Source organism: Camelus ferus, chromosome 6 (assembly GCF_009834535.1).
Source record: "Camelus ferus isolate YT-003-E chromosome 6, BCGSAC_Cfer_1.0, whole genome shotgun sequence".
Lineage (NCBI taxonomy): Eukaryota > Metazoa > Chordata > Mammalia > Artiodactyla > Camelidae > Camelus > Camelus ferus.
Genome location: NC_045701.1, coordinates 57,657,225 through 57,681,150, shown reverse-complemented (window position 1 = coordinate 57,681,150; position 23,926 = coordinate 57,657,225). Strand labels below are relative to the sequence as shown.

General features: G+C 34.1%; 1 protein-coding gene and 1 non-coding gene across 2 annotated transcripts; one reads left to right on the top strand and one right to left on the bottom strand.

Moving 5' to 3' along the window:
* Nucleotides 1-212: 212 nt before the first annotated feature.
* PSMA3 (proteasome 20S subunit alpha 3) lies at nt 213-19,946 on the bottom strand. The gene is made up of 11 exons (XM_006185705.3): nt 19,793-19,946; nt 17,204-17,286; nt 12,701-12,824; nt 9,961-10,062; nt 9,808-9,881; nt 8,460-8,532; nt 7,578-7,643; nt 4,531-4,577; nt 2,282-2,349; nt 787-851; nt 213-376 (listed from the first exon to the last, which is right to left on the bottom strand). Exons 1-11 carry the CDS (start codon nt 19,811-19,813, stop codon nt 332-334), a joined length of 768 nt encoding a protein of 255 aa, XP_006185767.1. The 5' UTR covers nt 19,814-19,946; the 3' UTR covers nt 213-331.
* Nucleotides 19,947-23,538: 3,592 nt separating this feature from the next.
* On the top strand, nt 23,539-23,611 carry TRNAK-CUU. Its single transcript has one exon. It is a non-coding gene; the product is annotated as a tRNA-Lys (tRNA).
* Nucleotides 23,612-23,926: the final 315 nt, after the last annotated feature.

Here is a 23,926-nt window from a genome sequence, read left to right as displayed (position 1 = left end):
GGTTGCTTGGTAGTTTTTATACAACGGCCCAGCAGGATATTCAGATTCTAGACGAGTGATGAAATGGAGCTTTAACTTAATTTGATTCCAAAGCCTCTTTCTGCAGTATTTTAATTAAGGAATTTTAAAGTAGACATAAATCTACATTGTAGTGCTGAATAAGTATGTGCCCAATTACGCCCACAATTTTGTCAAGCAGATATTAACCAAACTTCAGTTGTTACAAGACAAAAATTTAATGAAAATTGGTCAGTGAGTATGTAATAATCCACAGGGCTAAATAGTTACACGGGACTGTATTAGAAATTTAAAATAGATGCTGAAGTTAATGTTACATGTTATCATCATCTGATTCATCTTCTTCCTTCAGGGACTCCTGTTATAAGAGATAAATGGTGTTTAAAATCAGTTTTTATCATTGCTGTAACAACCTGAATCTACTTAAGCACCTGTCATTAAAAATTCTTTATTAAGTGAAAATGAACAATGGTTTAGAATAAGACATCCAAGTAAAGGATAACTAAGTATATCTTGCTCTAACAAATCAGTGATGATATTCTTGATAGAATACACATACAATATGAAAGCATTAAATGTCCTGAAAACACCTTACCATTTTCACAAACACAAAAAAATTTTTTTGGAACAAGGGCAACTTTATTCCCATTGAGTATAACCTAGAAAATTTCTATCCTTAGTTCAGCTCAACTCTTAAGTGTTAATTAACAGAAATCAACATTTTCCCATGATACTTTCAGCTAAAGTAGTTTTCATGCTGTGGCTTACCTTAGCATATTTCTCTGCCTCTTCCCTTATATCTTTTGGAACAATTTCATGTCTTCCTTTAGTTACTGTAAAATAAGCCATATATTTTTGAATATATGAATTAAAAACAAAAGACAATGTTGTGATTTGCAATACCATACAGTCTAGCCAGTCCACAGGTTAATACTAGATTCTTCAAACTCATCTTTGTGTTTTCTCTATGTAAGATTAAATTTGCCCAAATTTAGCTCTTACAGAAACAAAGAATAAATTATGTCATGATTTATCCTGATTCTGTAATAAATCCTTAGCATTCATTCATAGCATGATTAGAATTAAAAAGCTGTCCTTGAAGCCCTATGGTTGCCATACCAGAAAGAAAAGAGCAGGGAGGAGGGTGGCTCCCAGTAACAGTTTTTAAAAAATAAGCAATGGATGTGTGGAAAAAGCAAATACGACTTCAATTTTTTGGAGGGGGTAAGGTAATTAGGTTTGTTTTATTTATTTTAATGGAGTTACTGGGGACTGAACCCATGTTTGCATGCTAGGCATGCATTCTACCAACTAAGCTATACCCTCCCTGCTAGTCAATTATTAAGCAGAACTTTTCCTTCAAAACAAGAGTACCAGCTAAATTTGTTCTGGCTTTATTTGTATTGGAAAGGCACCCAGTGGCTGGAACACCTTTTGGCCAATACCTACTGCAGCTGAACATACGCGTATTTCATGACCCAGCAATTCCACTCTTAAGTTTATTTCCAACAGAGATGCTACATGTGTCTATTAAAATAAATGTACAAGATGTCCACAACTGCATTATTCATACACAAACACTGGAAGGAGCCCAACTCTCTAGCAACAGAGAGATGAAAACAGTGTGGTGTATTCAGAAAACAACACTATACAGCAAGTCAAATGAACAAATACTACTATCCTAACAACAAAATTAATTTACACAAATACAATGTTGAAGAAATCAGGAACAAAAGAATACATATACAATATGTATAAGTCCATTTAAATAAAATTCAACAACAGGCAAAAACCATCTACAGTGTGAGAATTCAAGACAGTGGTTACCTTTGGGGAGAAGGTAAAGGCTGTGATTTCAAGGAGGCCTAAGGGGTGATCTGGGAGGCTTTTTTTTTTTTTTTTTTAATTTCTGGTTTTTTAATTCTTACTTATTTTCTTTACAGTTTTTAAAGGTTACATTCCATTTACAATTATTACAAAAGATTGGCTATATTCCCCATGTTGTACAGTCTATCCTTGTAGCCTGTTACACCCAGTGGTTTGTACTGGGCTGGTCTACTTGTTGACCAGAGCAGTGGTTACATGAGTGTATCTATCCATGCTGTGATACTTCATCAATTCATTATTTGTGTGTGTGTGTGTGTGTGTGTGTGTGTGTACGCCATTAAAAATTTAAAAGGAGAGGGAAAAAGGCAATCAGTAGTAAACTAGGTTTGCTACAGGTGACTCCTAGAGCAAATAAATGTGGAAAAAAATAACTTACTTTCACCAACCCAGCTGAGCTCTAGTTCAAAAGCTTTATCCTTAACTTCATCGTGTACTATGTAAATTCTAGAACAGAAAAGGAAAAATTTATATTCATTTGGTCATCTACTATTTGTTCATGCACTCAGCAAATTAGAACACTCATCCCTAATGTATTTATAAAATTATACAGCCATATTATATATAGTCTATATTATGAAAATTACACAAGGACTGGTAAAAAATTAAATACTCATTACAAAGGATTCAACATACCTTATATACCTTTACAGCCCAAGTTATTTTGATACATTCTTTGAGAGATATAACTTAAAGATGCCTCATAAGGAAGATTTTCAAATGGGAAAAAGCATTATTACCTGTTCCTTTACAGAATATCTGTTTTTTTTCCATTAACTGATATTTTTTAAAAAACGAACATATGTATTAATTTACAATTAGTGGTCTCTTCAGTCTGCACCTTCTTGACAGGAATATTTTTAAACCTCTTGACCATTCTACATGTCCCTTAACCTGGCCCTCAAATAGTACGTGACAAATTGCAATAAACAAGGAGGCACTATCACACAACATATTACAGTAAAAGGGAAGTTAAAAAAAATAGTATCAGAGCAAAGCTTTGTTATTTTATACTTTTCACCATCTTACACACCTTTGGAGGGTATTCCTAAAGCCTTGCTATAATATGAGAAAGCATCTTAATTTTCCAGAACTAAGTAGGAGATGCACAGTGCTCCATTTTATTAAATGATGAACAGATGGCTTTCTTATGTAGAACAAATTAGTGTCTACTGTTATACTACTGTTACATCTAAACAAAAGGTGTGGTAAGGGCTGATTTCCCAAAGACTTTCCAGTGAAGGAAACTGATAAACTCATGAGTTTATCATGTTGCACAATTCAGTGAGGAATATTTACTTTCTAGGTTCCTTAGGTTGTTATTAATTGACAATCATAGAATGGATTCTGTTTTTTTCACAAACTGGAAAGGAGAGGGGTCTCATGGTGGGAGGGTGGGGGGAGATGACAGTAGCAGGAGTGCTGGACAGTTGGTACAAAATAATAAAACACTTGATTTTAATATTCTACATGTTAAGCTATCAGTTTAGAGATAAAGAGTACCGTTCAAATAGTATATTTATTATTATATAACAGAGCCCTCTAGGACTTTTTTTCCTTCCATGTATTAAATGTAAAACCTGAGACACTTGCACAAAATACTGACTAGGCCCGTTCATATAGTTCTAACACGTGATAGTTAGAGGTGCTGTGAATTCCCTGGAATATTATATTTATTACTTTTAAAAATCTGAAAAGCTGGCTGCAAAACCAGCATTTTACTACATCTTTTTTGGAATACCAAATGCCTGCATTCTTTGATCTAGAAGAATCATGATTTTTTTAATATTGAAGTATAGCTGATTTACAATGTTGCATTACTTTCAGGTGTAGTAAAGTGATTTCAGTTATACATACATATATATATTTTTTCAAACTCTTTTCCATTATAGGTCATTATAAGACATTAAGTATAGTTCCCTGTGCTATACAGTAAATCCCCACTGTCTATCCATTTTATATATAGTAGTGTGTATCTGTTAATAGCATCCTCCTAGTTTATCCCCTCTTCCCTTTCAGAAACCACAAGTGTGTTTATCTGTGAGTCTGTTAAAAGGAATCACGAATTTTGAAGCACTGCCACTCAGGTTTACTGGCTTTGCTTACTATTACTGTTGTATAGCATTCGCTGTGAACCACTTTAGGCTTTCTTAAGCTATTTCTAAATGTTTTGAAATACTGCTCATCTTGTTATAAGAATTTTTATAATTAACATATCTTGCCTAAAGAAATAGAGGCTATAAATAAGCCAGCTTCATGGATCATGTATATAGAAAGAATTAGCAGTAGGCCTAAAATAAAGTTACAAGCTAAGATTATGGCTATTGGGATTTCTGAGATTTAAGACGTTGGGAGCCATCAGGTGAAGTCCCTAGAAGTTCACCATGTCTTTCGTTCTTCTGTTGTCACCTTAAGAGGAATATATTTTGTCAAAAGCTATTTTTTACCATCTCACTCGTCACTTGAAATATGGACATTTCTCCTTAATGACGCTTCTTAGAATGTTGGATTCACTTTCTAAAAATCATGCACTGAGTTATTTCCAAACAAAACAGCCTCTTAGAATTGATGTATAAGGTAAGGTCAAGTGAAATATTTTTGTCAATGCTAAAGAAAATTTCAACTTACATTTTCGCAACTTCTTTAACAACATCACGGCAGGTCATTTCTTTCATCTGCAGAAAAAATATATATTCATTAAGTTATGAGTCAAAGGAAGACTTTCCACTTGTGTAACTTTTCAGATTCTTCCCACAACTTTCATTAGTAACCCATGCTCTTGAGATAGATTCTCAGAAATAAAACCAAGGAAAATAACCAAATTTCCAAAATGACCAGAATTTAATATGCTTTTTATTTACAGTTTAATGTTTTTTAATGATTATACCAAAACATAGTCTTAACCCGTGGACACCACTAAATTTTGTGATAAGTATTAAAATTTATAAAAACCCAGACTCTTCTATGCACCTATCCATAGGCAGACCCTGATGTTTAAAAGACTGGCAAAGAAATGTGTTTTTTCTTTATAGCCAATTTAGGATAATAAAATGCAAATATACTATGATACCTTCTATATACAAAATACAGAGGGATGAAGGAATGAGATAAATTGTCCATCATGAAATTATTCAAGACAAAAATGCAAAAATGTCAAGGAAGGCTTTGAAGAACCAAGACTTGAGTGGATTCTTAGAACATAGTTGGATTTTGAAGATAAATAAACTGCACAAAGCAGAAGTGAACATTTGGAAATCAGGCAGAAAAACAGTCCTTAGGTGCCCAGCAAAGAAGTCTATGTACTATAGATATTGGAAGTAAACGATACAGGATTTTTTTAAGGTATATACATTTCTGAATACACATGACAAAATTAAAAGAAGTTTGAGCAAACTGGTATTCATATTCTAGATATGCTAAGGAGGATGGGAAATGGTGAAAAATAAAAGTTACATACAGCAGTTTAGACTTGAGGTGATTCAATTACTGTATCTCTAAACTAGGTTTATTAATATTTTTCCTATTTTTTTGTATGTAGAAATCTCGATGCTCTAGCTCTGCCTTCTGCTGGTACAGCTGCATGACAAACAATGACAAAAAAATCGTAATACTGAGTTTAAGAAGAACAATTTTTTTTAAACCATACTTTTTTCATTTTGGTTTTGGTGGGGGGAGGTAATTAGGTTTACTTATTTATTTATTCTTAGAGGAGGAACTGGGATTGAACCCAGGACCTCATGCATGCTAAGCATTCACTCTTCCACTTGAGCTATACACTCCCCCCAAGAATTTAACAGTCTTATTAGGGAATAGACAAATCTGTGGGACCAACTACAAAAGCAACCAGCATAGGTTCTTCAAAAAATGAATATGGGGGTGAGAGGAAGACTCTTAGATAAGAAAAACAAATTCAGTATGTGAACCTTAATTATATCATGGTTTGAAAAACAGTTACAAATGACACAAGATTATTAAGGCAATTTGATTATGGACTGAACATCAGATGATGTGTGATAATGATATTCTAAGGAGATGAATGCTGAAGCAGTTAGAGATGCAATGTCACAATGTCTGCAATTTTTGTTTCAAATAGTTCAGGAAGGTAAAATATTGGAAAATAATAACTTCAGTCTGGATGGAGATATTTGTTGTACTGATCTTTTCTGATGATTAGAATTTTCATGTTAAATTGGGGGTGAAGAAAAGGAAAATACCAATCTTCATACTTTTGCCCTTACAAGTTAAGCTCTGTATTTAGTAAATTAATTGTAATGTACAAAGGCAAACTTGAAAAAGGTATGTCTTAAACAGCAAATACATTTTTACATATGTTGAAGTTTTTATTTCATAAAATGATATTCCTATTAAACAGAACATAAGCAAAAAACCAGACCAGAGTAATACTGAAGTCAATGGGATAGGGTCTTCAGTCTTTGTTCCAACTATTAAACTCAACTGTTGTACTAGTGCAAAAGCAGCTAGACTGAATGTGGCTTTGCTCCAATAAAACTTTAAAAAGAAGGCAGCAGGCCACAGTTTGCTAACCTCTGATTTAGAGCATATTTTTCATCATTAAGTGTACATGTTCCTCAGTTGAAATGCTCTTCCTCAGTTCTTAGCTATGATTGGTTGGTATTCCTTTTCCCTGCTAGGATTTAATCACAGAGCACAAAAAGATAGTTGACTGTTCTAAATACTCTATTTTCAGATTTCCACATAATACTGAGAGATGAAAGCAAAAGGAAAAAGAATAGAAGACAGGAACTTAGTACAACACCAGGAATTGTATGATGGAAAAGGACACTGGTTTAACAACTGTGAGGTCTGTGAATTGTTCATAAGCAGTATTTTATGACTCTAGCCAGTGTGTTTAACCCTGGATTGGATTTGAGCTAAGTGATCTCTAAGGTTCTTTTGTCAATTTTACTAAAATACCAAACATGAATTAGGCTTTTAAATGTCTAGAACTTGACATTAGTTGCAGGCACTGAAAAAATGTTTTCTACAACCTGGCTTTAAATAAGTTGAATGAGTATTAGTTGAGCAAGGTTCCAATACAGCACTAATATTAAACGTATGTGAAATTTTTTCTGACTGTAATTTACCAAAATACTCTAAGTTACATAGTTGTCTTTTGGGAAGTTTCTGATAAGCAGGTGGATACTGTTTCACCATTAAGTTGATCAATTTATGGCTAAAACAAAAACCAGTAGGCTTTTAAGAAAATTTTCACACTAATAGATGGCAGGGTTCCATGCCTCATTTAGATAGGAACAAAGGAAAGGGAAGCAAAGGAGCAGAGTATTAATGTGCTCCATAGACAAAAGCTGTGCTCTAGAGAAGAAAAAATGATACAGTAAAACACCAAAGTTCTTAACCTAAGGTTCAGAGGGCTCCATGAATGACCTTCAGGGATTTTGTGAAAGTATATGAAAATTTCTGCTTATATTTTTCTGGATTAAGAGCTTATAATAAGCAGCCATCAAAGTTATAAAGGGATCCATGATACAACTCTACAGGTAAATATGTTGCCAGCATTCCTATTTATCCACCTTCAGAAAACTACTGAAAACAGCCAACCACACTTGGAGTAAAAGGTTTAGTTTGTGGTGATAAAAACATCACTACATAAGGATAATGTTATAGCAGAAATTTAAGCAATAAATACATGTTACCTGAAGCTTTTCTATTTCTGTCTTTGCAGCTTGCTTGGCTTTGCCAATGGCACAGCCCCAATAACCCTATTTAAAAAGAACACACACCAAAAATACACATGTATTATTAAATTAATATACTTTCATAAGTAATGACTACTGTTTCTATTTAAAGGTTAATGAAAAGATGTTAAATGACATTCAGAAGCACGTATGGAGAAATATAGTCAGAAAACATGAATATGAAGGGACTCAAAAGATTAAAAAACTTAATTCTAGGATAATCTGGATTATTTTCAAGAGGTATATCCAAAGAAAAATTATGTCATTATATATTCTTCATGAACTAGAGACATTTTTGTCTGTAGGAATAAAAAAATTTTAGCATTGTAACAAAATGAAGTTGAAATAAATAATTCCTAAGAGTCCAATACTCTTAAGCCTTCATTTTTTTATATTGTAAAGGTTTTTATACTTGTTACTTGTGTAACAACTATATTGGTGTATGACAAAACATAGCCTTAGTTTTTTCGCAAGTATAAAAACCATTAAAGTATTAAGACAGTTAAGAAAAGGTAATTAGAGAAACGTCCAAGAAATCTCATTTAAAATCCTTTTTTAGAAAGGAAGGTATTGTATTGTTTTGACATTGCTAATATTTGTAGTTATAAAGGAAATAACATTCAAATTTTATGTTCACTATGCAGTTTCTATAATAGCATATTGAAAGCCACAAATGTCTGCTCTGCTTCATATCCACAGGCTGTTGTTACTAATATTAAACAAGAAAATGTTGCCTTCTTTGAATTTTAAAGAAACATCATGTAATCCAAATATCATTTAAGTGCTAATGAGATACCAGCAAAATAGAAATACAATTTCAGATGATTCAAAACTACTCACGTATGAAACACCTGAAGGGTCAATCATGTAGAGTTGTGCACCATCATTCACGCTGTAAGACCCTAACATGAAACTGCATACAAGTAAATTAATAATTTAAACTATGGTTCTTAATTTAATAGTATTAAAAATATACAGTGATAAAAATGCAATTACACTTTCTAAGATAAACTACTAATACCCATATCACTCATAGTAAGCACTTTGATAAGGTAGTTTGGATAAAAACTGGTATATACTTGAAACTTCAAAATTCATGTGGCTTTATTGTATTAAACTTTCTGATGAAACTTCCCTGAGAGGACAGCAGTGCACACAAGGGAGAAAGATGGACATCAGTAGATAGAAGGACAATTAATAACAGGGCCCAACAGGTAAAGGCATAAACATGAAAAAGCTAAGAGGACAAATCCTGAAGGGAGTACACTGAATCCACCTCAGACACCCTTCATTCTTTTTTGGTTATTCCCCAGTACTCCTCCATTTATTTTCTGCAATAATCCAAAATGGTTCAACACTTTTTTTTATGCTCAACAAATTAAAATTAGGATATTAAATAATCATGAATGATTTTTTGAAATTGTAAGTAGAAAAGAAACCAGCCTCATCTTATGTTATCATTTATGTGCGGAATACTGTAATAGCCAACTTCCATTTAAGAAGATTTTACCTATTGCTTAAAATATATATGATGGGAATTAATGAGAAAACTCAAGTGTCAGTATAGTTGGCTACCTAATAATGACAAGATGGAATATATTTAAAACCAGCTTACAATTTCCTGAAAATGTCTAGGTCTAATTCCAGAGAAAATTGCTCCCCAGTTTTACTGAGAAATAATTTACATACATCACTGTATAAGTTTAAGGTACACAGCATGATGGTTTGACTTACATGTATTGTAATATGATTACCACACTAGGTTTAGTTAACATCCATCATCTTATATAGAAACAATGAAAAGAAAAAAATTCTTCCTTGTGATGAGAACTCTAAGGATCTACTCTATTAAAAACTCTCCTTTTTAATCACACAGCAGTGTTAACTAGTCATCATGTGTATATTACATCCCAAGTACGTATTTATCTTAAACCTTAAAAGTTTACACCTTTTGACCACCTTCCTTCAGAGAATTTATTATAATCAGATTAAAACATCACTGAGTTGTGTTTATCAAATCTGCATAGTCTTTCACTTTTCGAAGTATTCTTATGCACACCATTTTATTTAGTCAGTGAATACTTCCTGATAATAGTTCATTTTTTAAGGGTATAAAAGTTGAATAAAAGATGCTGGGAAAACATAACTATAGTACAAATATGACTGAATATCTCACAAAATTTCATACCTGCAACCAAAAGGTCTAACAGCACTGTAGAGTGTATAGGCATGTACATACATGGCTACTCTGTCTGCAAGATGCTGTGGGCGAGAAAACAGAAGAGCTTATTAATAAACTTCTCTTTCTGTTCAAAAAGCTTCTCAACATTTATCAACTTACTTTTAGTGGAATGTTATATCCAAAGTTAGATCTAAAGTTGGAAGCCTCTTCTCTTGCAATGTCTGCTAAAGAACGAGCATCTGCCAACAAGCCTGCAACTGCCTGAAAAAAAAAACAAAAAGTACTAGTTCAATAGATCACATTCCTATCACAAATCTGGTAAGTATAATTATTGTAGGCTTATTATTTTTTTAAAGATCACCATTAGAATAAATTTTTTTGGCTTAAAGGTCTTTACAAGGCATTCTGGCATTTTGATGACTGAGCACAGGATTACAGTTTGGAAATTTACCAAGTGTGACTTCATTGTTTTGTCCAATGATCACATTCAGAAGGAGTATTTCTATAAATACTCCATGTCTCCCCACTTACCACTTCATTATAAAGAATAAACAACAACAAAGAAAAATAAAACCATTGGCTCTGATCAGGACTTTCCTTCATTTAAAGCACTTCTGTGTTAAAAAGTTATTAAAAAGATTTGACCTAAAAGGTACAACCTCAAATCTCCTTTTTCAGCCTGACTAATAAATTACAATGTCAAACCAAAACATGACAAACCACGAATCTTCCAAGACTGGTGGTTTAGAACTGCAGTTACCAAACCATGTGCTGAGATATCCCAAGGGCACTATAGTGAATTCAAGAACTGGGGGATGTTTTAAAATGGGGGAAATTGTTGAAGTAGTTCAGTTTCAACATTAGATCATTGTACATTCCTTTCAATGTGATCGTATTGTTGAGAAGCTGGGTTCTTCTGATAAATAAGTGCTGCACAAAAATTAATACGGAACGGGAAATGGGGCAGGAGGCAGAATCTAATCTAATTCTAAAGTTTAAGAAATTGTGCAGCACACATTTGTAATTGTGGTTCTTTAAAAATATTTTTCTTTGTGTATTTTTTTTACAGCTACTAAGTTTTTAGGACATAAACAGTTGTTTGGATCTACATATATAATAAACAGAACCACTAGGTATTTCTTTTGATCTAGGGAAGCCATGAAAACAAAAAAGAAATTATTGAAAACACTTAGGGGTACTGGGAATCAACAAAGTCCAGGAACCACTGGCATAGAAGATGTATAGAATTTTAAAGTAAGTGCTATCAGGATTTTTAACTGCCTTTTTGTCTACTGCTACCTAGTGATAGTAATAATGATGAAAATCCCTAACGTTGAGCACTTATTACATGCTAAGCATTTTATATAATTATGCATGAAGGTAGGTACTCTTACCACCATAGTTTTGCAGGTGAGACTGGTGTTTAGAATAACTTCCTAAGGATACCCAGCTAGTAAGTTTCACCATTTAAAGAATCTTCCATTGATTTGGAGAAAAGTTACTGTGAAGTCTAATAATTTATCACTTGAAGATGACAGTGGTGGAGACAGAACATTAATTGTTCATTTTCTCCAGCTTTCTTAAATGTCTAATGTTTTGCCAATTTCCAGCTACAAGGAATACCATCAATTTCCTGGCTTTAAATAACAAATGAGACAAATTTGAAAATTCTAAAACAATAAAATCTTTTTCATCACCAAAGTGCCTATAAGCGTGTATGATTTTTTTCAAAATACACCTAACCTAAAGTTTTGTTTATTAAGTGAAAGAATGCAGGAGTCACTAATTCAACTATGTTACAATATGACAAGTTTCATGAAAACATACCAGTTTCACTGGCAATAGTAAGTTTGTTCAGGAGAGAAAACCGTTTCAAAAAATAATAATTGAAGCAAAAAAATTTACTTACAGCTTTATAGTTTACTGGTTATATTTTGCTAGTCCTTTTTGTGTTTGTGCATAACACATCTCATTTAGAAAAACTAAAGCTACTGGTATTTCAGCAGAGTGAGTAGACAGAGCTATAGGACCTCACTCCGCAGAATGGGCTTTGGACATAGACCATGCAGACCCAAGTATGAGCCCCAGCATATTTCTTTACTAGCTGTGTGTTTTCTGTAAAAAATGAGATTAATATTGATTAATATTATTTTCACTGAGTTGTCAGGATTAAATGAGATAATTTATGTAAAGAGTCTCATTCATACTGCCTAGCACACAGGTGTTCTCTTTTCTTCCTTGCCTTTTCAATAAGCAGGGTTTAAAAATCATTTCTTTCCTTTTTTTGGTTGTCGTTCTTACTGAAGAAAGTCTGGCATCTATACAGGAAGATTTCAGTATATACCAGTAATATATTTATGTCTTGGCCTGCAATTGTGCAAAAGCATTCACTTAATCTATCAGCTGCATAAAATAACTGAAATATAGTGATGCCTATGAAGCTACTAAAAAGGATGTGTTCACTTTTCCTTTCATCAGACATCCTTTCTGGATGTTTCACCTCACTATAAAGGTATTATCTTTCTGATAACAGTAACAGTGATCCTCACTAGGGATACAAAAACCTAGATTCTTTGTCTCTCAAGCATATGCCTTCATTGGTGATCTATGCTGCCAAGATTTCTTTTCTACACATACTTCTCACCATCCTCCCCTCCTTTTTCTTAAGGCAGCTTGGCATTTCTATCTCCAATCAGGTTCTAAGAATGCTACTCTTCTTTTGGACAGTGACCTATTCACAAACCAGTAACTCTGTGATTACTTCTGTGGCTGCTCTGTTCCTGCCTCAATGCTAAAGTAATCAATGGTTTCTTATAATCACAGTTTTAATATATTCCAGTTAGTTACTTCACAAGAAATTGGACAAGGAAAAAAGGAACAATTTAAAATGTGACCTTACCATTCCAACATGCCGATCAACATTAAAAAGTCGTTTGTTGGAACCTTCTTCATAAAGTTTAGAAAGGACTAATTTTTCTACCCCAAAGACAACGCCATCTTTACATCTGATTCCAATAGCTGTACTGAAACAAGTAGAAGAAAATCAATTTTTTTTAATGAAAATAAAAGAAACTTTGTAAAACCAAGTTTAAAAAAAAAAAATAGGCAAATTCATTTCTCAAAGCATACCAATTCTTTAAAATAAATAGATCTGAAAACTAGAAAGGGCAAACAACCTAGTGTGATGAATTAGAGCCATATAAATGATCATGTGAACAACAACAAAAATCTACATTATGACATAGAAAGGTACTAATATATAAGTGAAAAAAGATGCCAATAAAATATGTACCAAATGGCACAGTGTCTACCATATTGTTAGCCATATGCTAGTAAATGTTGACTAAAGTCATGTCCATTGAAAATGGTACATAATATGCATTAAAAGGACAGGCTACATACATACAAACTAAAAAGTTAACAGTGACTAGTCTGGCTGGAAAGATTATAATTCTTTTTCTTTCACTTTTTCTGTAACAACCATTAGTGGCTCATAATAAGTATACAAAAATAAAATATATATTTTGTACAACTATTTAAAACAAAATAGATCTTAAAATAATCTCTTAAGTAAAATACAGAGAAATTATATATTGCCATTTCAAGATGAAAATATATTCATTACTCTCATCTTCTAATCACTTTAATAAAGAAAATTCTGATCGGAAACAACCAGAAAAATGAACCAAGCCACATACATACAAATTTTGTAAAGAATTTCAGACACTCCTTCTCCCATACTTCAGGTATCTCCAGGGGCTCCCCTTTCAGGTTTAAACTCCTTGTCCTAGCTTTCAAAAGCCCTGAAAATCTGCAAAGCCCATCTAGCTTACTCAGATTCCTATTATAAATCCTGTGCTCTACGAAATTCAACCTCATTGTCATCTCTCAAATACCTTACTGTTCATTTTTATTTTATGTCTTTATTGAGGTTATCCTGGGTACTAGAATACACTTCCTTCTCACCACTGCATATTTAAATACATTTCCACAAAGTTTTGCAAGTTCACCTGAACTCAAGCTCTACAACCTCAGGTAGCCTTTCCCAATTATTCCAGCTCATCATCTTCCTCACTTTTCAGCACTTAAAACATTCTTTTTTCCAAATTAAAAGTTCTCAAAGTGTAGTCTATGAGGTCAAAATTATTTTCATAAAAATACAGAGACATCATCTTCCTTAGCCACTGTGTGGTCATTTGCACTGATGATACAGAAGCATTGGTGGGTAAAGCTGCTGGCACTTGAACACAAATAAAGCAGTGACAACAAATGGTTAGTAGTAAGCTAAGAATTGTATTCTCCATTGCTATGCTGTCACAGGTCTTTTTTAAGCCATTCTTAGTTAACAATGTCCTTGATAAAGCAGTAATAATGAATTTTATTAGATGTCAACCCTTGAGTACCACCCTTTTTATTATTATAATAAAATGGAAGTTAGCCAAAGTACTTCTGCTGTGCATCAAAATACAATGGTTACCTAAAGGAAAAAGCACTGATAAAACTGTACTGAGTTATGAATTTCTTCATGGAACATCTGTTTTTACCACAAAGAAGGTCAGACAACTATGGTTATTTTCCATTTACATCTGTGGCAGCCTTTTTTTCTAAAATGAACAAAGTGAGCCTGTCACTTCAAGGAAAATAACTGACAGTATTTTGTTGCCAGTGATAAAATTTGAGTTTTCAAGCATAAATTGGAATTTTAGGAAACATATTCACTACTGTGAGCTTGTATGCTTCCCAAACTTTCATGATCAGATTAGTGGTGATATTAACAAGTGTAATGTTTCTGATAGTTTATAACATGTCAAATTTGGAAGGTCTGTTATAACTCAGTGAACTAATACTTTCCAAATGACCAACTCACAGTGTTACAAATCATGCAAGAGTAAAACATGCAAAGTGCAAGACAGCCCAATAGATTTTAATGTAAAAGTACAAAAAGTACATTTTTATGTTTTCAGACTCCACACTACAAGAACCTTTAAGAAACTAACCTTTGTCCAGTTTTAGTGTATCGAAGAACAACATGCGTAATTACATGAAAGGCCATTAAAATACTCCTGACTTTTCCAACCACATATCTATATGAAACCTGACTGGCTTCACATGCTTCAACAAAAGTAACAACATATTGAAGCAGAAATGAGAATCTGTCTTCTATCAAGCTTCAATTAATTATACATTTACAAAAATGTAAAACAATGCCACTCTTCTCATTAAATTTTTTTAATGTTTTGGAAAAGTAATTTTCATTAAAAGTGTTATTAATGTTACTCAAATATTTTAATAAATGTTAATTTAATTTACTTACTAACATGTAGTTGTATTTATTATTTTTTAATGAATTTATAAATATTTTTCAGTTTTTCAGTTTTAACTTCTAATATGGTAAATACTGATAGAACCAAAACCTCCATAAATAAATGCTCTTTTGGGTAATGATAAATATTGACAGAACCTATAGCATACATAAATAAATGCTCTTTGAGGTTCTCAGTGATTTTTTTTTCCAAGCAATTTTGTTCTAAACAATCTAGCCTTACTGTCATGTTGCACAATCTTCCTTTTGTATCTTGGCTCCTCATTGAGGCTGAAGGGGAAGATTACAATTCAATCTTCCCCTTTTTTTTCTTTTGCATATTACCTTCTAAGGGCATACTTTTATAAAATAGTTACGATCATGTTATATATTTTTAATAAAATGCTTTTAAGTATTCACATATATGTCATTAATTATTTGCTTTGGTAGTTCCTATGCTTAACAGAACAGGTACTCAAAAATATTTGACTTTTAAAACCCCAAGATTAAACTTCTTTCTCTAAAAGAATTTACCTCCTTTTGATGCAAGAATATAATCTTATATCAAATTATTTGAGTAAATGTTTTCTATCAATTTATATGCCACACTCTTAAGAAAATTCATATGCAATCTAATTTTTCTATTTTCCACTCTCTGTGCCCACAAAACAAAAATTTTCAAATGTTTTTCCATGTATTCTATCTGTATGGTAATAAGGTATGTGAAGTAATTAAGTTAAATGTCCACATCCCAATTTTACAGACAAAAAAGTAACATTCAGAGAACTGAACAGTGGAACCCTGTATAACATTACCACTAAGCAGCAGCTAGGAGGAAAATTCACAGCTTCTGACCCTCATCCAATATTCTACCATACCAGGTTACATAGAACCCTTTAAAAGAGGGATTTTGCTGGTATCTTTTCTTTATACAGAAAAAAATACATTGACTTTTAATGTTTCATTTTTTGAAAATTATATTTCCTCAAGTTTGCTTAAATGTAACTGTTTTAAACTATATTTAGAAATATTTTATGGAAAACAAATTGCTAAGATACACAGATCCTCATAGCCTAGTCTCAATTATCTGGATTACAGATGGTTTCAAAATATATCTCCAGTTTTTCTTAGTCGAGACATCTCTTACCAGTTTTTTACACCAATGAAAATTCGAGAATGCAAAGGAGGAAGAGAAAAACAGTAACTTCCTCAAGTCTTTCTCCAGCTCCTTGGTCTACAGTCTATCTTCCTTTATCAATAGGGGAAAAAATGTGTCAACTTTTCTTAAATTTGATTCTCTTCTGAATTCTATCAAGCTTTGTATACAGTAATAAAATACAATTCAGCCTAAAATTCTTATCAGCCTTATTTCTATTATATTATCAGACACTGACAGTTTCTAAGTACCACTATCTCTAATAATACATTTAAACACAAAATAAGTTAGCTTCATTAACAAATCCTGTAAGAAGACTTAAAATGTATTTTTGCTCGAAAAATTTTAAATACTATTTCATAAACCAGTAGAAATCCATATATCTTTCTACCAGTCAAAAGATGGCACAAAAAAATGAACATTTATTTATTCAGTAACTACTGAGGTCTGTGTGCTAGCATATGCAAAGATCAGTTTCAGTCTCTACCCTCATGAAACATCCATCAAATATTGAAGGTACTAGTAGATATTAAAAAAAAATTTACATGTGAACTTTTCAAAAATTCTGAAACATTTCCCTATGTACAACTTTTCATTATGATGACAAAATCTGAGTTCAAACACCCAATACCATTTGTTTAGTAGGCCTAAAAAATTTTTTTTAAGATATCTGAATGAGATGTTATAAAAGAAAATTTTTAAAGAAGTCCAATTCATTTCATTTCATAATCCTGGAATCAACTAGAATTTTAGAACTGAGGGTCACGGAAAGATATGACCTAAACAGAGATCTGGAAATTACAAATAAATTGGAATTATTTTAGGGCATATATCATTTTGTGCCAAAGTAACAATAACAAAGCCTAATTACCAAAAACACAGATAAAGAGACATTTAATACCCGCTTAAAACATGCTAATTTCAAGTAAAACAATGTTTCTTACCTACTGTTTTCCACGGCCTTCATAGCATATTCAACTTGAAAAACTCTTCCATCAGGAGAGAATGTAGAGGCTGACAGGTCATACTAGGAGGAAAAAGACAACAGTAAGCTTATAATGGTGTATCTTTGGTAGTAAATACCTTACAACTTTTCTCCCTAAATGACTTACACATTACAAACATGTTAAATCTCAAGAAAGATTTGCTTTGAAAAGGGGAAACAAGTCAGAGCAACAACAGTGACTAAGAGAAAGTTACACACTTTAGATTTCTGCTATTGAAAAGCAATGGATGTAAGTCCTGGGTAAAGTCAGAACTCTTCCCACACAGAACACTGCTCCTTTTTTTACAAAATTACTATGGTAGAAATAGCACGGGAGTCAGAAAATTTTAATTCATAGCTGTGGCACTAATAAACTTAAGGACCTTGGACACATCATTGAGCACTCAAACATTTAATTAGCATCTATTATATGTTAGTCACTATAAGGAAATGCAAAGAATACATATTCTACATGTCCTTCATTTTCAAATCAGATCATGAACAAATCCAGGTGCTGGAGATACAGCAGTAAACCAGAAAAGGTACTAAGATGAAAATAAGACAGGGTGAAGGGGACTACCACAGACCACCTCATCAGGGAAGGTGTTGCTGGGGCAGTTAATATTTATTGAGGCTGAGCCAGACCTAAGTAACAAGTAACCAGCCATTCAAGATAGGTAGGAGGAACTGTCCTGGCATTTGGACAGCTCCTCTTCCCTATCCTAAACAGCTAGTTTATAAAAGACATTAGGGTAGAAATAAGCTTAGCACAATCAAGAATAAGAAGTAAAGCCACTGTGTCTTGAGCACTGTAAGTGGTAGACAGAAGAGTAAACTGTATCAGAGGTATGTAAAGGCCAAACCATAGGTCTTCTAGGCTAGAGCAGGAAGCTAACTTCTTATTCTAAATGCAGCAGGAAGTCATTGGAGTTTGGGGGAGTGGGTTGGAGGGGTTATACCTAATTTCTTAAAAACACCATTCATCTGGAAAATGAATTCTAGAGGGAGTAAGAGTAGATGCAGAGATCAGGTATTCCAAAGGTAGTGGCTTAGACTAGAGAAAAAGAGATGGAAGGCGTTATCTTTTGAGGGTACAGTCAAACAAACCTTGCCAATGGATTGGACCAAAGCAAAAATGAAATTAAAAGTGCATCATAAATTTTTTTCATTTGAGCAACTAGTATTGGACCAGTCACTGAAATGAAAATTGCAGGAGATGCAAAATGGGAAGGGAAGAAGAAAACCCATAGATCTACTTTGGACATGTAGCTTGAAACGTCTATTAAGCAATCAGGTGGAGAGAAATATCAAGAAGACAGGTCTTCATATCTGGAGTTCTTGAAGTGAAGACAGGATATAAGCCTTCAACAGTGGTGCTTTCTGACTCTCAGTATGTGAACCTGTTATACCAAGATTCTTAACTCTACCGCTGGAGTATCAAAATAAATACTGTATTATAAATATTGTATTTATAAATACTGTAGAACTAAATACTATGAATTTACAGTGTATGAATGTGGTTGCAAAGTCAATTTGCTACAACAGGTAGTACTGAGCATCTACTAATCCAAAAACAGTATGACAACCCTAGCATCTCATTCCTGAATGAATTAAACCATAAGTTGCCTATTTTCAAATTCAGAAAACCAGTATTTGGGCCTAACGGTGAGTATCAAAATCTTGTGAACAATGGGAATAGAAAAAGTGAGAAACCCATTATTCAATGCCTCTAGTGCAATCAGCCAATAAATATTTCTAAACAAAAGCTGTATTTTCAATATGGAGAAATACATAAAAGGAGTGAGCAAAAGAGTTCATATATGCAGTACGCTTAACAAAGGAAAGCAGTAACCCGAACAAGTTAACAAATCCAACACGAAAATCCTGAACAGTCTAGTGAAAGTAATCATTTAAATGCTTCCGGTACTGATACCTCAAAAGTACTGCTAAGTAATTTGAGCAGGAAAAGCTGGGACAAAGGAAAAATAGAGAGGATACTTCAGATTCCGCTTTTTAGACAATTTTTCTTATTAGTTCTGACAGGGTTCCAGGAAGGGACTCATACTGAGTGACCCATCAGTACACTCGAAGGGAGGAGAGAGGATTCCCGTGAGTCAGCAGCACCTTAGGAACTGCAAAGGCCGTCCAGACCTTAGAATCTCAAGCCGCCCTGCCTCAGTGATTCTCAAGAGGCTAACCGTCGCCTATACCCTTCAAACACATTATTTCAGGTCCCCCGAGTTTCCACTTTCGGTTTCCCTAAGCGGCTAAAGAAAGTGACTCAGCAATCCAAGACCGCTCCAAACCTCCCTGCTGCCTCCCCGAGCCCGCTACACCTGAGCTGAGAAGCTTCAGGTCACGGTCACCGCAGACGCAGGCCTAGCAATCAGCGTAGATAAGACCGCCGGGCACCGCATCCTGGAAGCGGCCCACTTGCCCGCAGGCAGTCCCAGCTCACCCCGAGTCGCACAGCCCAAGCAGACTGTCCGCGCTCCCTTCCACGCGAATCCTTAGTCTAGACTACTACACCGAGAAACAACGAACTCACCCCGGTGCCGATGGAGCTCATCGTACTCAAACCAGTGGGTCGCCTGGGGCTTCACGGCCTAAAGCGCTCCCCCTACACCGCAGCACGCAGACTAGTAACAGGCCCTCTCATTGGCTCTTCTTTCAACCAATAGCCTTCTTCTCTTTGGCTCGTTCCGGAACAGAGGATTGTGGGAAAAGGAGGTGAGGCGCGTGGCAGACGACGCGCATGTGCAGAAGTAATGAGGTGGAGATAGGCAGGCCGTTCCGTCCTTTCCAATTTTGGTGTTGAGTATCTTGGGGAGACTGAATCTTTGTGTTGCCTGAGAAGCTGCTCCGTTCCATTTCCTAGAAATTATTATTTATCTTCTTCCCATCTTTTTCGCTGCCTTATTCTTTCTAAAGCAAAGCGGAGAGAGATTCTCATACTCTTACAAAGACCAGAGAAAACGATAGGGGAGAGGTCTCCCCCCACCCTTGGCGTCCTGGTTCTAACCGAGTATCTTGACGGTATCCCCACCATTCACCTAACCTCACAGGAAGGTAGTTGTCCACTAAGGGTATCACCTTTGAACTCAGCTCGGAACTTTACAAAAGCATTAGCATTCATTTTGTGAGTATAATTCTGAATAGTAGAAGATAAGACTAAAGATTGATAAGATCTAATATGTCCCAAGTACTCAGTTAAACACTGCTGATAAAACGGTGAACGAGACTTTCTCATCCCTTAATGAGTTTATTTTCAATAGGAAAAAAATAGGCAACAAAAAGTAAACAAGCAAAGTAGTTGCACCTTGTGGTGAAAGAGAAAAAAACAATGGAAGTTTGAACTTAGACCTGTTACTTATGGAGTGACTTTCAAAATGGGTGGTATTTAAACTGAAACTTGGGGTTCTTACAGGAATATAAGCTTGGCTTGTTGTAGGAACTAGCAGGTCAGTGTGGCCTGTCATAGTGACTAAGTAGGGGAGAGTGACAAGAAGTGAAATCAGAGAAGTAGACATGGGATCAGTTCTTGTGGTTTGGATTTTAATCTGATTTTAAATGGAAAGCCAGCAGCATGTTTTTAACTGCTAAATACTTAAGTGTGTCTTTCCCCAAAAACGAAAACATTGTTTTACATATCCACAGTGCAAGTATGAAAATCAGAAAATTAACACTTTTTTTTCTAGTCTACAGATGTTATTTTGATTTTAGCAAATCTCTCAGTAATGCTTTTCATAGCAAAAGAAAATCCGGGATCACACTTTGCATTCAGTTGTCATGTCTCTAGTCTCCTTTAATAAGGACAATAGTTTTATAATATTTCTTTAGGTTTCATGACATTAACACTTTTGAAGAGTACAAACCATTTGCTTTGTAGGATATTCCACCGTTTAGGTTTGTATGACTTTTTTCATGATAGATTAAAGTGAAGCTTTTTTGGCAGGAATGACACAAAAGTAACCTTGTAATCATATTAGAACCTTATGTTAGGAGCACATGATGTCAGTTTGTTTCTGTTTTGCCCTCTGTGGTTAATATCTTATAAAGAAATACCTTGAGACTATGTAAATATCCTGCTACTCAACCTTTCACTCACTATAGTATCGCAGATTCTTATTAGAATAAATTATTATGATGATTGCCAAATCATGATTTTTTAATTCTATCATTCCTTCCATAGTTATTATGGGCTTTCTACTATGAGGTCATCAGCAGTTTTTCAAGCAGTATTACATGATCTAATTTAGTTATTAAATGATCTCTCTTGCTTTTGTGTGAAGAATGATAGCTACAGAGAAGAATACCAGTAGAGATTAGTTAAGCTATTGCAGTCCGGTAGGCAAGCAGTAGTGGAGGGTGATTGGACTAGAGTGGTAGCAGTGGAGGTGAAAACATGGAGATGGATTTTAGATACGCAGGGCCTGCTGAAAAATTGGATGTAGACAGTAAGGGGGAAAGAGGAAATTCAATTGCTTCTCCTTGATAATGAAGCATTATAATTAAATGTTAGTTTTTATTCTTGAATAAATGTATTTAGATACACTTGGAAGACTAGTCATTTAATTTGCCTAATTCTCACTGAAATATTCTAGTTGCAATTTTTTCATAAGAGGTCTTGATTCAAACCAGGGTAAGCCAAGAAAGTGCTGAAGAAAGCTAAAGAGTATAGTCCTAGGAGGGTTTACTTTGAAGGTAAATTACAAGTACTCCTAACTTGTTTAGGGGCCCAGTTAAACTCTTAATTAACTTTCCTGCTTTTATGTGATAAAAACTGAGTGCCTAGTGCCTACTGTATATCCATTAATAATCAAGAATTTGGAGTTCTTTCTGAACTCATTGTCAGATGAACTGCCTATTTGGGGGCTGGATTGTTGATTTATCTTGTATCTTGGAAGAATAGAATGAATTATATTTGTCTGAAGTTCTTGATTATTTACCTGATTCATTAGAAAACTTAAAAGGTATGGGTATGGATGTATTTGTTTGTTTTAATTACTCCAAATTACTTTAGGAAGTAGTGCATATAAAATTGGTATGTAATTTACACATATCTTTCTTATAGGGTGGTAAGTTTTTTGAGGTTGTCAGAGTCTGTTTTATTACATCCATCTATTAGAATATGTAACAGTGCTTTGCGCGTGGTAAGTACTTAATAAATGTGTTGAAAATGCATATAAATACAAATTCACTTCCCAGTTACATTTTGCCAAGTTATAAAAGAGTCTAAATAAACCATAGACTGCAATTTCAAGAAAAAAGTATTAGTGAATAATTGTGTTAATATTTGAAGTTGGAAAATTTTAAATACTCTACTTAAATCCTAGGTGCACTTTGAGGAATCTAAACATATATTATGTAATGCCATACTTTTTTATTATTATGTTTTAATTAAGTAGCTCAGGAAATGTGATGCGCAACATGTTTAACTTCTAAATACTGTGTTTTAGGGGTAGTATCCTAAGAGTTCTTTGTAACTCCCAGGTTTACAACTAGGCTTCAGTTGGCTGTTCTGAGCAGTAGGATGGACACCAACCCCATCACAGAAATTTGCAGAATTCCTTATCTAGAGAATTTCACTAGCATCACAGAATATATATATATATTTACACAGGAGATTATTACATTGTCCCAGGTTGTCATAATTTGTTCAGAATCAGTTTTCCTTTTCTCTTATAATTAACATTCTTTACCATAAGACGCAGTGACTCTATAATACTTTCCTCCCAGCTTGTCTTTTGAGTTAGATAGTAATAACAATCGCTGTGGGTCCTATCTCTCAATTGTTAGGCCGTATTTTAATTGAACCAGCATCCCCTTCCGTAATTTAACTTTCCTTGACTGGATCATATTAAAGGAAAATAGCTAGGCTCCACTCTTTTTCCGCGTAGCTAACTCTTAGAGGTTGGACTTTTTAAATGCTGCGCCCAAAATTGTAGGAAACCATTATGCCATTTGATAGAAGGTGAATAGCCGTGATACGAATTTATGTAAAGAAGATACCATATTCGGCAGCAAATATTTGGAAAAAAAGATTCAGTTATTCTGTGATAAGGACTTGTGTAAGTTTTCAGTTATCTTGGGATACACAAGAAACAAAAATTATTAAATCTAAGTACAATTAGATTAAGTATAAAATATTTTAAAAGAATTCTTATAACTAATTTGGAAGTTAATATCGAATAGTATGAAACAATTTTTTAACACAAACAAGGAATTGGAAAACAAAAGTATATGTCGTTCAACAGTCATCAAGAGAAGAAAAAACAAAGCAAGTTCTCAGGTGCCCGGCTAGCTCAGTCGGTAGAGCATGGGACTCTTAATCCCAGGGTCGTGGGTTCGAGCCCCACGTTGGGCGTGCGTAGTTCTTTTATTGAAGGATTCTACTTCCCCTAAACGTTTTGAGGTTTCTCTGCAACATTATAACTACGAAGAGTTTTTTAAACCAGATTAATTTAGATACTTTCAATATTAACCAGATCTCTGGAAAAAAGGCCGTTTTGCAAACTAAACAGGTCTCAAACTGCGCTTGCGCGCTTAAGAATCACTCGTTCCTCTTCCTTTCCGCGATCCCTCCTTCCCTCCCCACCGCCTCCTAAAGCACAGAGGAAACTGAAAGGCCACTGTTTAAAGTTGAAACTGATTTTTGTGTGTTACTGTATACTTGCAAAAC